At 40.4% G+C, this 16,753-nt stretch overlaps 1 protein-coding gene across 4 annotated transcripts in view; it reads left to right on the top strand.

The window, feature by feature from the left end:
• Positions 1-16,753, top strand: part of LOC126252967 (tonsoku-like protein) — a 286,128-nt gene that overhangs the window by 48,866 nt on the left and 220,509 nt on the right. For all 4 annotated transcript variants that reach the window (XM_049953987.1, XM_049953984.1, XM_049953985.1 and 1 more), the window contains exon 6: positions 2,233-2,350. In XM_049953987.1, coding sequence (XP_049809944.1) covers positions 2,233-2,350 — 118 coding nt within the window. The remainder of the gene's footprint in view (positions 1-2,232; positions 2,351-16,753) is intronic.

Genomic DNA, 16,753 nt, shown 5'->3' with positions numbered 1-16,753 from the left:
TCACAGACAGTGTTTTGGTATTATGATAATTTTACATTGTGATCTTGTGCCCCATTTACAAATTTCTAAGATTGTTGTCCAAATACTTGATGAGGCATACTAGCTCTCAATAAAGTGCCCCATTGAAGTCTTAGAATACACTTAACTGCTGCATTTTAATAGATTATGCAACTAACATTGAATTACGGAATTCGTGAATAAATAAATAAGATAAAATTATTATGTCACAAATATTCACACATACCATGTCCAAATTTCAAATCACATGTCCATGTTTTTGCGTATGTAAACAAAATTATAGGAACATTACCTGCTGGATTACTCACATTTCTTTTTTTTCCCCAGAAATCCAAGTAGGTATGATGTGAAGGGAGGGAAAGGTAGGTAGTACCCAAACTCTGTCTTTCATAAAGTTTAGATTGCAACACTGATGTTCATCTCAGTGTGTGTGTGTGTGTGTGTGTGTGTGTGTGTGTGTGTGTGTGTGTGTGTGAGGGGGGGAATGGAATTGTATCCATTATCATAAGCTATATCCAGTACAAGAATGGCGCCTGCTACATTTACACCTACACACCTACAAACCGCAAGCCATTGTACTGTTTAGAAATTGGTGCTTTGGTATCCTAGACAGATGCTTAGTTTGCCTATATGGTAGTCACCCAGTACCAGTATTAGTCATAGTCATTCCATTTCCCCATTCCACTCCAAACTGAGCGAACAAAATATACATTGGCGGCAATAGGACCATTTTGCAGTGTGCCGCAATTGCCGGTTCTCTAAATTTTCCGTAATAGTGCCTCGAAAAAAGTGTGTCATCTTCCCTACAGGGATTCCCTTTTGAGCTCGTGAATTATCTCAGTAATACTCGCGTGCTGATTGAATCTAACGCAGGACATAGGTGACCAGCATGCGCTATTGTCTGAGGGGGTGTGCATGTTGCTGCCTACTGTGTAACAACAAGACTGATGCTTGGATAGAGAAACCAAGTTGCAAAAATGTTTTTAAATTTCTGTTTAGACATTGGTGCTTTGGTATCCTAGACAGATGCTTAGTTTGCCTATATGGTAGTCACCCTGGATTAAAAGTTATAGCTCATTAGTTTGTTATTTGGCACAAATAATATAAAGTTGCACAACATGTTTTGTGACAGTCTAGTGCATTCCTTGTGCCAGCCTGGCCACAGCCGCAATGTTTATGCAATTACCTGTTGGTCAGACATTCACTCACACTCACTGACTCCTACAGTTCAGTTGTTTATCATACCAATTTTGTTTACTTTGTTTCACATTTTTAGCTGCTTTTTTCCCTGTGACAGTTCCTTCAACTTTGTAATAATCTATTTGTCATTATTCAGTTCTCGTTGACATCTTTGTTTTTGGTTTCTGGCACTTAAACTTGCTCATTCTCTCTCCTTCTGCTCTTCATTTTGAATTGCACTTATGATAATTCCTGGCTTATTGGCTCATGCCTTTGCCTGAACACTTTAATTTAAAGCTTTTTCTCTTTCACTTTATAGTCAGATTGATTTTTATTTCATTTTTGTTCTTGATTTGAGACCAATAATGCATTCTTCTCCCTTTTTATTAAGTATTATTGTGTTTCATAATGATTTATTTGTCTCGTTTACTGTTGATGATGGCAATGTTTAAGGTGAATGCTATGTATGCTACTCTCTCTTGTCCATGTTAATTGTATCATACAAAAAGACAAAAAGTAGTAGTGTTCAGTCATTGAGTTGTCAACAAGCACACAAGAAAGAATGAAAACTTAGTAGCTTTCAGTGAAAGAAACTGTAACTGGCTGGAGACAATGAAAACACACACACACACACACACACACACACACACACACACACCTTGTGTGTTCAGACATCACATTGTAGTTGTACAGGTGTGTGTGTGTGTGTGTGTGTGTGTGTGTGTGTGTGTGTGTGTGTGTGTGCGTGTGCACGCGCGCGCGTTCGCGTGCGTGCGGGCGTGCATGCATGTGTTTTCATTGTCTCCAGCTCGTTACAGTTTCTTTCACTGAAAGCTACCAAGTTTTCATTCTTTCTTGTGTGCTTGTTGACGACTCAATGCATCTACTGTTGGGTGAGTAGTCTCCTTCACAATAACTTTCATTATCGTATAAAAGATAAAAGAAATTGTTTTCAAATGGACCATTGATAAATTATTATAAAACAAATTTTACTAATATGTTTGATTAATAAAATTTGTATCTTTACTTGTCTAGGCTTAAAAGTGTCAGCAAAATTGAAGTGATGCTGATGAGAAGCAGATTGTTACTGAACTTGGGCCTTGTTCTTGAGTGTCAGGAAGATGTGACAAAGGGTATTGAATACATAGAAAAGGTAACATTAATTGTTATTACTCATTTGTTGTGTGTTGTTAGGAAGTATGAGCTGTCAGTTTTCATTTCATGTTCGTCACTGAAAAGTCAAGAGTTTTTTGAACCCTAAATGTTATTGCCCAAAGTTGCTTTGGTTATCAGTCATTTCTTGAAGAACAGCTGCATTTGAAAAGTAATATCCAGTGTAGCTTCTCTACTTTGTCGTAACACACAGATGCCAACTACGATATTGTTCATACAAATATGTAGTGTAAACTATTTTTCTTTCTCATTTTCATGATTGTTGACTCCATTATCAGGATAGTGCTAATTTTTGTTATCCTGATTGCAGTTAATTTAACTTTGTGTTCATCATGGGAGTGCGAGCGTCATCATTATGTAACATCTCTCCAATAGCTGTAGCTTCCTTTCCTTCTAATTCAGACAGTCACTGCTAACAGTCACCTGCTATGTTATTTGTTTGGAACATTCTCACATTGTGATTGGATCAGTCACACCAGTATACAGGGTGTAACTTAAATTCCCTTTACGGACATTGAGGATTTGTAGTGGGGACCAAGACTGTTAAGTTTAGCATAGGAACTCACGCCCAGAAACATACCGTTATCCTGCTGCACACAAAATATCACAACACACATTCAAATCTCCTGCATTTTTGGCACCTCTGATTAGGGTTCACTGACCACCTGATGGCCCATCCCCATTACAGGTTTGTATGCGTGCCATTCAGTTGATTTGCCCACAGAGGTTTTTACCTGCTCTTGTGCTTGTGGTCTTTGTGATACTGTATTGTTGTACAGTAGTAATTACTCACTACAGTACTGAATGCAAGCTGCACTTAAATTTCATCTTTAGTGTTTTCTGTAGACCATGGTGAACTACACATTTGCAGAATATGCCGACATGATGTTAGTGTCAGACGAAGATTGGTACAATGGGAGGGCTGCTTGTTAGTAATAAGCAGAGTATTTTCCACAGTGCCAGACACCTTCAAACTTCCCCTCTGCTACAGTATACCAGTGGGCCTCGGAGAAAGGTACATTCACCACTAGCAAGGCTACTGGTGCTCCATGGCACTACCGCACGCCCGAGTTTGAAGAGACTCCCTGCAATAGAAGATGATTTGACAATGAGTACTGGGAACATAGCACATAGACTGAATGTGAATCACCAAACTGTTCTGCATGGGCAGCTGTTACACCAGAACCACCCCCAGAATGTGGATATTGTGTCACAAGCCCACTTCTGCAATTGATTCTTGCACCATTATGTGGACAAGCCCAACTTAACGGTGGTAGATCCTTTTTACAGCTGAAATCAAGTTAACCAAGGAGAGTGTCCTGTCCACCCAGATGCTGCCGAGTTTGTTTCGACTTCGCTGCAGGAGTTTGCTGGGAAGCCCTTTAATTCCCACAACAGTCATGTGTGGGATGATGAAAATCCACACGCTGCGCACCCTCATGTGTTTCAGGAACGATACAGTCTGAACATTCTGGCAGGGTTCCTGGATGGACATGATTGGCCTGTGGTTTCTTCCACCCCATCTCACAGGTGCCTTATTTTTCATCTGCAGTCTGATTTGGGCAACTGTGTATAGTTCTTGGTGGCCCAGTTGCTTGGCCTCCATGTTATCCCAACTCCAATCATGAGACTGCTACCTGCAGAGTCGCATGAAATCCTTGATTTATGAAACTCCTGTGGCACCTGAGGAAGACCTGCTGGATGACTGCGGCAGATGGTGGAGGTCAAGGGATTGGTGACCGTGAGTACCAGAACATAGTATGGGGGTACCGTATTTGTGTTGACGTCAACGGTTGTCACATTGAACCTACTTGTAAGTAGATCCAGAGGACAAGCAGCAGGAGTCTGAGAGCAACGTGTGTCGTGGTATTTTGCATGTAGTGGGAAAACTGTGTTTCCAGCCATGGGTTCCTATGCCAAACTTAACTGTCTTGGTCCCCACTATAAGTTCTCAAAAGCTGTAAAGGGGATTTATTTACACCCTGTATAAATTATTAAGGCATTAATTGTATGACCTCACATACTTTAGTCATCCTATTGCTCTCGTACAAAAAAGTTATCTTTTGCACGTATTGAAACCACATACTTTGCTGTAGAAATGGCACTTGCTGTAGTAGGAATTTAGTGTGCATTGTTTCCATATGCATTACTGATGTTTTAAGTTACCAAGGTGATGTCAAACCTTGAGATCTGCTGCATATTCAAGTCATATGATAATTTTCATTCTACGCTTTTTGATCATGTGTCCAAGCAAGATGGCCCTATGTTAAGAATTTGGAGGATGGTGGTCAAAATATCTCTCAGGCATCTGATTGGCTTTCTGTGGTTTCTCTAAATTGCTTAAGGCAAATGTTGGGATGATACCTTTGAAGAGGAGCTTGTGCTTTGCTCCTAATAGCTTCACTTTCTGAACCTCAAACCCTAATCTTTCTTCCATTGTTGATCATATAATTTATGAAATATATTACTCTCATTTAGTTCTTTAAGACCAAATTGAGGAGCAAAACTCCATGGTCATTGGATGAATCTGTACAGGAAATTAACATAGGTATAATAAAATGTAGAAGAATCCTATGCAGGTGACAAGCTGTGAATATACGAGGTGTGGCTAGAAAAAAACCAGACTAGTACTGGTGAAACAATAAAACGAATGCAATAAGGCTGAAAGTCGCGTGGCCTGTCACGTGACTCTCGCTCCGCCTACTGCTCGAGTTTCATCTGCCTCCTGCACTCAGTCTGCCCGTGGCGTCTGTTTTAAGTAGTTGACGTTTTGTCTGTGCGTCGGAAAATGTTGAGTGTACAGAAAGAACAGCGTGTTAACATCAAATTTTGTTTCAAACTAGGAAAATCTGCAAGTGAAACGTTTGTAATGTTACAACAAGTGTACGGCGATGATTGTTTATCGCGAACACAAGTTTTTGAGTGGTTTAAACGATTTAAAGATGGCCGCGAAGACACCAGTGATGACACTCGCACTGGCAGACCATTGTCAGCAAAAACTGATGCAAACATTGAAAAAATCGGTAAACTTGTTCGACACTTTCCTTGTCAACTCCTGTTAACTCAGACACTGCTCTGATTGTTAAACGGCGATCTTGTCGAACAAGTTTACCGATTTTTTCAATGTTTGCATCAGTTTTTGCTGACAATGGTCTGCCAGTGCGAGTGTCATCACTGGTGTCTTCGCGGCCATCTTTAAATCGTTTAAACCACTCAAACACTTGTGTTCGCGATAAACAATCATCGCCGTACACTTGTTGTAACATTACAAACGTTTCACTTGCAGATTTTCCTAGTTTGAAACAAAATTTGATGTTAACACGCTGTTCTTTCTGTACACTCAACATTTTCCGACGCACAGAGAAAACGTCAACTACTTAAAACAGACGCCACGGGCAGACTGAGTGCAGGAGGCAGATGAAACTCGAGCAGTAGGCGGAGCGAGAGTCACGTGACAGGCCACGCGACTTTCAGCCTTATTGCATTCGTTTTATTGTTTCACCAGTACTAGTCCGGTTTTTTTCTAGCCACACCTCGTATACATGGTGTTCTATAAGTAACTATGCAGTTCATAACTTGCCGTATTAAAGTCATGGAAGTTAGAAGAGATGCTGGAAGTGATCCCCATGAACTTGAAGACACAGTTGCACACGTTTCTGCATGTTCTTGAAGACATTGTGCAGAACGTCAGGAATGATGTTCTGAATGTGACGTGTCAATGCAGGTTGGAGTTCTTGTATGGTGATCGGATTGCCTTCATAGGCCTTTCCCTTCAACATACCCGATAGAAAGTAATCTTGTGGAACGAAGTTGGGTGAACATGGAGGCCAGACGCCTTGGGAGATGATGCAGTCACTGAAGGTGTCCTTTAAAAAGTTCACCGCCTTCTGGGTGGTATGTGCAGTCACCCCATCCTGTTGGAACCAGCCATTCTCAATTTCGTCCTCATTCACCTAGGAGGGGCACCAGAATGCAGGTGCAGTGCTGTTCTGCATTTATTGTGTCCTGAAAGGAGATTGGCCCAATGATACGCTTATGAGTCACGGTGTACCAAACACCAATCTTTTGATCAAACAGTGGGGACACCTTAAATTCATGTGGAGTCTTTGTAGTCCACACACGACTATTCTGGCTATTCACGTAATCGGAGATGTGAAACCATGCCTCATCCGTGAAAAACGTGTGAAGAATTCCCTCATCATTTTCCTCCAGGAAGGAGAGAAAACGTTTGCAGAAGTTCAGATGTGCTGGGCGATCAGTGTGTCTCAGTTCATGCACGACTGACATTTTGTACGGATACATGGATGGTGACTTCAGAAGAATCTTGTGATTGGAACCCACAGATGTGGGCTTGCTGAGCGAGTCGTATAACTGATTTCTTTGGACTTTGCAGCATCATGTCTTGCACCTCCACCACCTTCTCTTTGGATGTGGATGTGGATGGCCTGCCTGATTTTGGAGCATTATTAACGCTTCCAGTCTTTCGAAACTTGCGATTAGGCATCTTGACTCCTCGGAACTTTGCTGCAAATACAACTTCTGCTGCTGAGGTTAACTTGTCTCCATTGTGGAACACATGCTCCACAAGGAACTCTCTTTGTTCAGTTGTCTGCATGATAACCCGGATCGCAATGATGTTGGTCTTCAATCAAACTGGACTTGTGAAAATCTACAAATACCTAGTGAAATATGGTCCAAATATCTTAAACAATAGAAAATGTTGTATTAATAATTGACAATCGTATCAGTCATTACTTAGCACACCGCAACATGGCAATGCGTAGTTACTTTCTGAACACCCGGTAGTACCATAATCAACATTATAACATAGGAATTTGCGTAATTTTGCTCTAGGAACTCTAATCTCTCTTCCTTTGTTGATCATATAACTTATGAAATATATTACTTTATGACACAAATCATTATTTGTCTTTTTTCTTGTTTTTGCACATTTAGTTCCTTAAGACCGAATTGAGGAGCAAAACTCCATGGTCGTAGGATCGGTCAGTAAGTGAAATTAACATAGATATAATAAAATAAGATGAATCGTATGCACATGAAAAGCTGTGAATATATAGTACCGTAATCAACACTATAACATAGGGATTAGCTTAATTTTTCTCCATGAACTCCCAGACAGAATAGAAGTTATCCATAAGGGAATTTTTCAGTTTAGACTTGAATATGTGAGAATTTCTGCTAAGATTTTTTAAATTCTTGTGGTAGCTTATTAAAAATAGATCCTGCTGAATATTCCAAGCCTTTTTTGCACAAGAGTCAATGAGGTGTGGTTCAAACGCAGTTCAAATTTCTGTGTAGTACTGACTGAGTGAAAAATGCTAATTCCTGTTAATAAGCTCATATTGTTAGCAACAAAAAACATTGAAAGGACAATTTCAGAATTCTCAGACGCCACTGCAGGGTTCGACAAGAGGTTCGCGAGTTTGCACCACATATTGTTTGAAGTGCCCGTTTCTCAACCAAAAATAAACTTTGCGAATGGAAAGAGTTACCCAGGAATATATGTTGTATGTCGTAAGCATATGAAAATAAGCAAAGTAGACTAATTTTCATGTTGGACCCTCACTTACTGCAGGAAAATAAACAGAGTAGACTAATCTTCCTGTTGGATCCTCACTTACTGCAGAAGCTGTTGTAATAATAAATAGAGCAGCATTCAGATTTTGAACTAGATCCTGAACAAGAGAGCTTTCCATGACAGTTTACTATCTCTCTGAACACCTGTTGTTGTGGTCTTCAGTCCTGAGACTGGTTTGATGCAGCTCTCCATGCTACTCTATCCTGTGCAAGCTTCTTTATCTCCCAGTATCTACTGCAGCCTACATCCTTCTGAATCTGCTTAGTGTATTCATCTCTTGGTCTCCCTCTATGATTTTTACCCTCCACGCTGCCCTCCAATACTAAATTGGTGATCCCTCGATGTCTCAGAATATGGCATACCAACCGATCCCTTCTTCTAGTCAAGTAGTGCCACAAGCTCCTCTTCTCCCCAATTCTATTCAATACCTCCTCATTAGTTATGTGATCTACCCATCTAATCTCCAGCATTCTTCTGTAGCACCACATTTCGAAAGCTTCTATTCTCTTCTTGTCTAAACTATTTATGGTCCACGTTTCACTTCCATACATGGCTACACTCCATACAAATACTTTCAGAAACAACTTCCTGACATTTAAATCTATACTCGATGTTAACAAATTTTTCTTCTTCAGAAACACTTTCCTTGCCATTGCCAGTCTACATTTGATGTCCTCTCTACTTCGACCGTCATCAGTTATTTTTCTCCCCAAATAGCAAAACTCCTTTACTACTTTAAGTGTCTCATTTCCTAATCTAGTACCCCCAGCATCACCCAATTTAATTCGACTACATTCCCCCATGAACCATGGACCTTGCCGTTGGTGGGGAGGCTTGCGTGCCTCAGCGATACAGATGGCCGTACCGTAGGTGCAACCACAACGGAGGGGTATCTGTTGAGAGGCCAGACAAACATGTGGTTCCTGAAGAGGGGCAGCAGCCTTTTCAGTAGTTGCAGGGGCAACAGTCTGGATGATTGACTGATTTGGCCTTGTAACATTAACCAAAACGGCCTTGCTGTGCTGGTACTGCGAACGGCTGAAAGCAAGGGGAAACTACAGCCGTAATTTTTCCCGAGGACATGCAGCTTTACTGTATGATTAAATGATGATGGCGTCCTCTTGGGTAAAATATTCCGGAGGTAAAATAGTCCCCCATTCGGATCTCCGGGCGGGGACTACTCAAGAGGACGTCGTTATCAGGAGAAAGAAAACTGGCATTCTACGGATCGGAGCGTGGAATGTCAGATCCCTTAATCTGGCAGGTAGGTTAGAAAATTTAAAAAGGGAAATAGATAGGTTAAAGTTAGATATAGTGGGAATTAGTGAAGTTCGGTGGCAGGAGGAACAAGACTTTTGGTCAGGTGATTACAGGGTTATAAATACAAAATCAAATAGGGGTAATGCAGGAGTAGGTTTAATAATGAATAAAAAATTAGGAGTCCGGGTTAGCTACTACAAACAGCATAGTGAACGCATTATTGTGGCCAAGATAGACACAAAGCTCATGCCTACTACAGTAGTACAAGTTTATATGCCAACTAGCTCTGCAGATGATGAAGAAATTGATGAAATGTATGACGAGATAAAAGAAATTATTCAGGTAGTGAAGGGAGACGAAAATTTAATAGTCATGGGTGACTGGAACTCGTCAGTAGGAAAAGGGAGAGAAGGAAACATAGTAGGTGAATATGGATTGGGGGGAAGAAATGAAAGAGGAAGCCGCCTTGTAGAATTTTGCACAGAGCATAACTTAATCATAGCTAACACTTGGTTCAAGAATCATAAAAGAAGGTTGTATACCTGGAAGAATCCTGGAGATACTAATAGGTATCAGATAGATTATATAATGGTAAGACAGAGATTTAAGAACCAGGTTTTAAATTGTAAGACATTTCCAGGGGCAGATGTGTATTCTGACCACAATCTATTGGTTATGAACTGCAGATTGAAACTGAAGAAACTGCAAAAAGGTGGGAATTTAAGGAGATGGGACCTGGATAAACTGAAAGAACCAGAGGTTGTAGAGAGTTTCAGGGAGAGCATAAGGGAACAATTGACGGGAATGGGGGAAAGAAATACAGTAGAAGAAGAATGGGTAGTTCTGAGGGATGAAGTAGTGAAGGCAGCAGAGGATCAACTAGGTAAAAAGACGAGGGCTAATAGAAATCCTTGGGTAACAGAAGAAATATTGAATTTAATTGATGAAAGGAGAAAATATAAAAATGCAGTGAATGAAGCAGGCAAAAGGGAATAAAAACGTCTCAAAAATGAGATCGACAGAAAGTGCAAAATGGCTAAGCAGGGATGGCTAGAGGACAAATGTAAGGATGTAGAGGCTTGTCTCACTAGGGGTAAGATAGATACTGCCTACAGGAAAATTAAAGAGACCTTTGGAGAGAAGAGAACCACTTGTATGAATATCAAGAGCTCAGATGGCAACCCAGTTCTAAGCAAAGAAGGGAAGGCAGAAAGGTGGAAGGAGTATATAGAAGGTTTATACAAGGGCGATGTACTTGAGGACAATATTATGGAAATGGAAGAGGATGTAGATGAAGATGAAATGGGAGATAAGATACTGCGTGAAGAGTTTGACAGAGCACTGAAAGACCTGAGTCGAAACAAGGCCCCGGGAGTAGACAACATTCCATTAGAACTACTGATGGCCTTGGGAGAGCCAGTCATGACAAAACTCTACCATCTGGTGAGCAAGATGTATGAGACAGGCGAAATACCCACAGACTTCAAGAAGAATATAATAATTCCAATACCAAAGAAAGCAGGTGTTGACAGATGTGAAAATTACCGAACTATCAGTTTAATAAGTCACATCTGCAAAATACTAACGCGAATTCTTTACAGACGAATGGAAAAACTGGTAGAAGGGGACCTCGGGGAAGATCAGTTTGGATTCTGTAGAAATGTTGGAACACGTGAGGCAATACTAACCTTACGACTTATCTTAGAAGAAAGATTAAGAAAAGGCAAACCTACGTTTCTAGCATTTGTAGACTTAGAGAAATCTTTTGACAACGTTAACTGGAATACTCTCATTCAAATTCTGAAGGTGGCAGGGGTAAAATACAGGGAGCGAAAGGCTATTTACAATTTGTACAGAAACCAGGTGGCAGTTATAAGAGTCGAGGGGCATGAAAGGGAAGCAGTGGTTGGGAAAGGAGTGAGACAGGGTTGTAGCCTCTCCCCGATGTTATTCAATCTGTATATTGAGCAAGCAGTAAAGGAAACAAAAGAAAAATTCGGAGTAGGTATTAAAATTCATGGAGAAGAAGTAAAAACTTTGAGGTTCGCCGATGACATTGTAATTCTGTCAGAGACAGCAAAGGACTTGGAAGAGCAGTTGAACGGAATGGACAGTGTCTTGAAAGGAGGATATAAGATGAACATCAACAAAAGCAAAACGAGGATAATGGAATGTAGTCAAATTAAATCGGGTAATGCTGAGGGGATTAGATTAGGAAATGAGACACTTAAAGTAGTAAAGGAGTTTTGCTATTTGGGGAGTAAAATAACTGATGATGGTCGAAGTAGAGAGGATATAAAATGTAGACTGGCAATGGCAAGGAAATCGTTTCTGAAGAAGAGAAATTTGTTAACATCGAGTATAGATTTAAGTTTCAAGAAGTCGTTTCTGAAAGTATTTGTATGGAGTGTAGCCATGTATGGAAGTGAAACATGGACGATAACCAGTTTGGACAAGAAGAGAATAGAAGCTTTCGAAATGTGGTGCTACAGAAGAATGCTGAAGATAAGGTGGGTAGATCGCGTAACTAATGAGGAGGTATTGAATAGGATTGGGGAGAAGAGAAGTTTGTGGCACAACTTGACTAGAAGAAGGGATCGGTTGGTAGGACATGTTTTGAGGCATCAAGGGATCACAAATTTAGCATTGGAGGGCAGCGTGGAGGGTAAAAATCGTAGAGGGAGACCAAGAGATCAATACACTAAGCAGATTCAGAAGGATGTAGGTTGCAGTAGGTACTGGGAGATGAAGAAGCTTGCACAGCTTAGAGTAGCATGGAGAGCTGCATCTAACCAGTCTCAGGACTGAAGACCACAACAACAACAACATTCCATTATCCTCATTTTGCTTTTGTTGATGTTCATCTTATACCCTCCTTTCAAGACACTGTCCATTCCGTTCAACTGCTCTTCCAAGTCCTTTGCTGTCTCTGACAGAATTACAATGTCATCGGCGAACCTCAAAGTTTTTATTTCTTCTCCATGGATTTTAATACCTAGTCCGAATTTTTCTTGTTTCCTTTACTGCTTGCTCAATATACAGATTGAATAACATTGGGGATAGGCTACAACCCTGTCTCACTCCCTTCCCAAACACTGCTTTCCTTTCATGCCCCTCGACTCTTAAAACTGCCATCTGGTTTCTGTACAAATTGTAAATAGTCTTTCGCTCCCTGTATTTTACCCCTGCCACCTTGAGAATTTGAAAGAGAGTATTAAAGTCAACATTGCCAAAAGCATTCTCAAAATCTAGAAATGCTAGAAACGTAGGTTTGCCTTTCCTCAATCTATCTTCTAAGATAAGTCGTAGGGCCAGTATTGCCTCACATGTTCCAACATTTCTACGGAATCCAAACTGATCTTCCCCAAGGTCGGCTTCTATCAGTTTTTCCATTCGTCTGTAAAGAATTCGCGTTAGTATTTTGCAGCTGTGACTTATTAAACTGATAGATCGGTAATTTTCACATCTGTCAATACTGCTTTCTTTGTGATTGGAATTATTATATTCTTCTTGAAGTCTGTCTCATACATCTTGCTCACCAGATGGTAGAGTTTTGTCATGACTGGTTCTCCCAAGGCCGTCAGTAGTTCTAATGGAATGTTGTCTACTCCGGGGGCCTTGTTTCGACTCAGGTCTTTCAGTGCTCTGTCAAACTCTTCACGCGGTATCATATCTCCCATTTCATCTTCATCTACATCCTCTTCCATTTCCATAATATTGTCCTCAAGTACATCGCCCTTGTATAGACCCTCTATATACTCCTTCCACCCTTCTGCTTTCCCTTCTTTGCTTAGAACTGGGTTGCCATCAAAGCTCTTGATATTCATCTGAGTGGTTCTGCTTTCTCCAAAGGTCTCTTTAATTTTTCTGTAGGCAGTATCTATCTTACCGCTAGTGAGATAAGCCTCTACATCCTTACATTTGTCCTCTAGCCATCCCTGCTTAGCCATTTTGCACTTCCTGTCGATATCATTTTTGAGATGTTTGTATTCCTTTTTGCCTGCTTCATTTACTGCATTTTTATATTTTCTCCTTTCATCAGTTAAATTCAATATTTCTTCTGTTACCCAAGGGTTTCTACTAGCCTTCGTCTGTTTACCTATTTGATCCTCTGCTGCCTTCACTATTTCATCCCTCAAAGCTACCCATTCTTCTTCTACTGTATTTCTCTTCCCAATTCCCGTCAATTGTTCCCTTATGCTCTCCCTGAAACTCTGTACAACCTCTGGTTCTTTCAGTTTATCCAGATCCCATCTCCTTAAATTCCTACCTTTTTGCAGTTTCTTCAGTTTTAATCTACAGTTCATAACCAATAGATTGTGGTCAGAGCCCACATCTGTCCCTGGAAATGTCTTACAATTTAAAACCTGATTCCTAAATCTCTGTCTTACCATTATATAATCTATCTGATACCTTTTAGTATCTCCAGGCTTCTTCCATGTAGACAACCTTCTTTCATGATTCTTGAACCAAATGTTAGCTATGATTAAGTTATGTTGTGTGCAAAATTCTACCAGGCAGCTTCCTCTTTCATTTCTTAGCCCCAGTCCATATTCACCTACTATGTTTCCTTCTCTCCCTATTTCTACTCTCCCTTCACTACCTGAATAATTTTTTTTATCTCATCATACATTTCATCAATTTTTTCTTCATCTGCAGAGCTAGTTGGCATATAAACTTGTACTACTGTAGTAGGCGTGGGCTTCGTGCCTATCTTGGCCACAATAATGCGTGCACTATGCTGTTTGTAGTAGCTTACCCGCACTCCTATTTTTTTATTCATTATTAAACCTACTCCTGCATTACCCCTATTTGATTTTGTATTTATAATCCTGTATTCACCTGACCAAAAGTCTTGTTCCTCCTGCCACCAAATGTCACTAATTCCCACTATATCTAACTTTAACCTATCCATTTCCCTTTTTAAATTTTCTAACCTATGTGCCCGATTAAGTGATCTGACATTCCACGCTTCGATCCGTAGAACACCAGTTTTCTTTCTCCTGATAATGACGTCCTCTTGAGTAGTCCCCGCACGGAGATCTGAATTCCCCTTGCTTTCAGCCGATCGCAGTACCAGAACAGAAAGGCCATTTTGGTTAGTGTTACATGGCCAGATCAGTCAATCATCCAGACCGTTGCCCCTGCAACTACTGAAAATGCTGCTGCCCCTCTTCAGGAACCACATGTTTGTCTGGCCTCTCAACAGATACCCCTCCGTTGTGGTTGCACCTACAGTACGGCTATCTGTATCGTTGAGGCACGCAAGCCTCCCCACCTACAGCAATGTCCATGGTTTGAATTGTTCGCTTACTGATCATTCTCCAATCTGAGTAATGAAAATGTCATTTTTAGTTGATTTGTGTGATAGAAACTCTGAAAACTTGAGTCTTACTGTGATTTAGCATCAATTTATTTTCTACAATCTGCACATGAACTTGCACACTGTGTCCTAGTGCTGTTAAGCTGGTATTACACTATCATATTTCTTTGTCAAAGTTAACATGTCAAAAATTTATGTCAAAGAGATTTGATAGTGTAATAGGGAACTTTGTCAAAATTTCGCCTTTTGTCAAAGAAATGGGATATGTTTAGAGTCTCGCTGTAGATTTGATCATAAGTTGTTTGTCTTCTGTTTACTGCACTGTGAAATGTAACCACTTTGAGTGCAGGCATCACTACGACTATGTGACATCTGTAATGTGTTAGTAAACATGACTGCAAAGTTTAGTTGGAATGTTCCTACAACACTTCTTCTTTTTTTTTTAATAACCTTTCTTTGACGCCGGGGTGGGGGGGGGTGGGGGTGGGGGGGTTATCGTGTGCTGATCGGCAGGTGCAATGTGCTGCAGGTGACTTCAAATCCACAATCACAGCTACGGCCATCCACCTCTACATTTGGAATCATCCAGGCAACTTGTCAGCAAACTGGAATAGAGCAGAAAGAAACATCCTAAAATTTAAAAAAAAGTTCTTGGCTCTCCATTCTGCTTTGTGTATTTTTGAACTCTGGACATCATGAGTTAAAAAGTGCTTCATCTATTTTGTACTTTTTATTATGTTTGTAATTGTTGGAACATAATTCTATTCTTTAAATTATTCAAAAATAGAAACAGTTGTTATTGCCCATATTGTGTGTGCTAAACTTATATTTACCTTCAGATATTCCTCCTTCACTGGTTTGTAAATTGCTTCATATGTTTCTTGAATTATTTTGGTTAATGTGCTCTGTGTTATTGGAGTGCTGTATTGTAAGCTAGAATAGCTCTCTCCTGCAGCAAGAAATCACAGTGTTATGATGAGCCTGTTTTGTGCACATATAGCATTTCTGAACTGAGTATTGTGTTTTGTAATATGAGGGGCCACTTTACTGAGTAAATACTCGAATGCACTCTCGCCCATGCATAAGTAATTTATATAACACTTGACTTCCTACACTTGCAGCTCTCTTTAACATTTTTGATTTAGCTTTTATTATCTCAGTGTAAAACCCATGGCTTCACCCAAGTAAGAGGTACGTTCAAAAATTCCAGAACTTTGTCCATAAAATTTTTCTACATTTACCTTCTACTTATTGTGAATGGTCTCCTTCGAAATACTCTCCTCCACAACTGATACATTGTTCCCAATGCTGGTTCTACTTCCGGAAGCAGTCTCGGTACACCTTCTGCTGGATCACACGAAGCGCCGTCTGTGAATTTTCTTTTATCTTGTCTATTGCTGCAAATCTTTGTCCTTTCAATGTCTCAGCATCATAACCGTAGATGCATGTGTAACCACCAGTTATGATTCTCCTAAGGAACATCTTGTTCTCATTTGCGCGATCCGAAAGCTCTTCACAGATTGCGAGGTGAAGGTCATTCTGGTTTTGACTCGTGAGCTGTGGGACGAATTTGGCAGGAACACAATACATTCCAAGATGCTGTGTCAGGATTTCATGAAATGATCCAACTGAACTGTTACATTCTTATGCAATCTTTTGGACAGCCAGGCTTTGGTTGGGATACACAATTTCGTTGACATTCCTGACATGAGCGTCGTCAGTAGTCGTCGAAGGACGTTCTGAACGAGGGTCATCTTTACTTCTGTCTGGCCATTTTTAAACCATGTGAACAATTTGTGACACTGAGTATGGGTTAAGCACTCATCACCGTAAGCTCTCTGCATCATTTGGTGTGTCTCTATAAAGGTTTTCTTTAAGTTTCATGCAAAGTTAATGCAGACGTGTTGTTCCTCTAACTCAGCTATCTCGAAATTCGCAGACTGTGCTACACAGCATTCTACTCAATACAGCACTGAACAATATCTAACAGACATACAACAATGAAACTTAAAGCAGCAGGTATACCAACTGCATTCCACTCCAACACACCATTGGCGCGAAATTACAGACGTTCCAGAATTTTTTGAACAGACCTCAGGGATGTTTCCTTTCTTTTCCAATGCTTCTCTTCCAAATGCACACACAGTGCAATTGTGGCACAACCAACTGCAGCACATAGTAACAAATTTTGTTGTCCGCCA

This window comes from Schistocerca nitens, chromosome 4 (genome assembly GCF_023898315.1).
Source record: "Schistocerca nitens isolate TAMUIC-IGC-003100 chromosome 4, iqSchNite1.1, whole genome shotgun sequence".
NCBI lineage: Eukaryota > Metazoa > Arthropoda > Insecta > Orthoptera > Acrididae > Schistocerca > Schistocerca nitens.
This window is presented reverse-complemented; position numbering and strand designations above follow the sequence as displayed.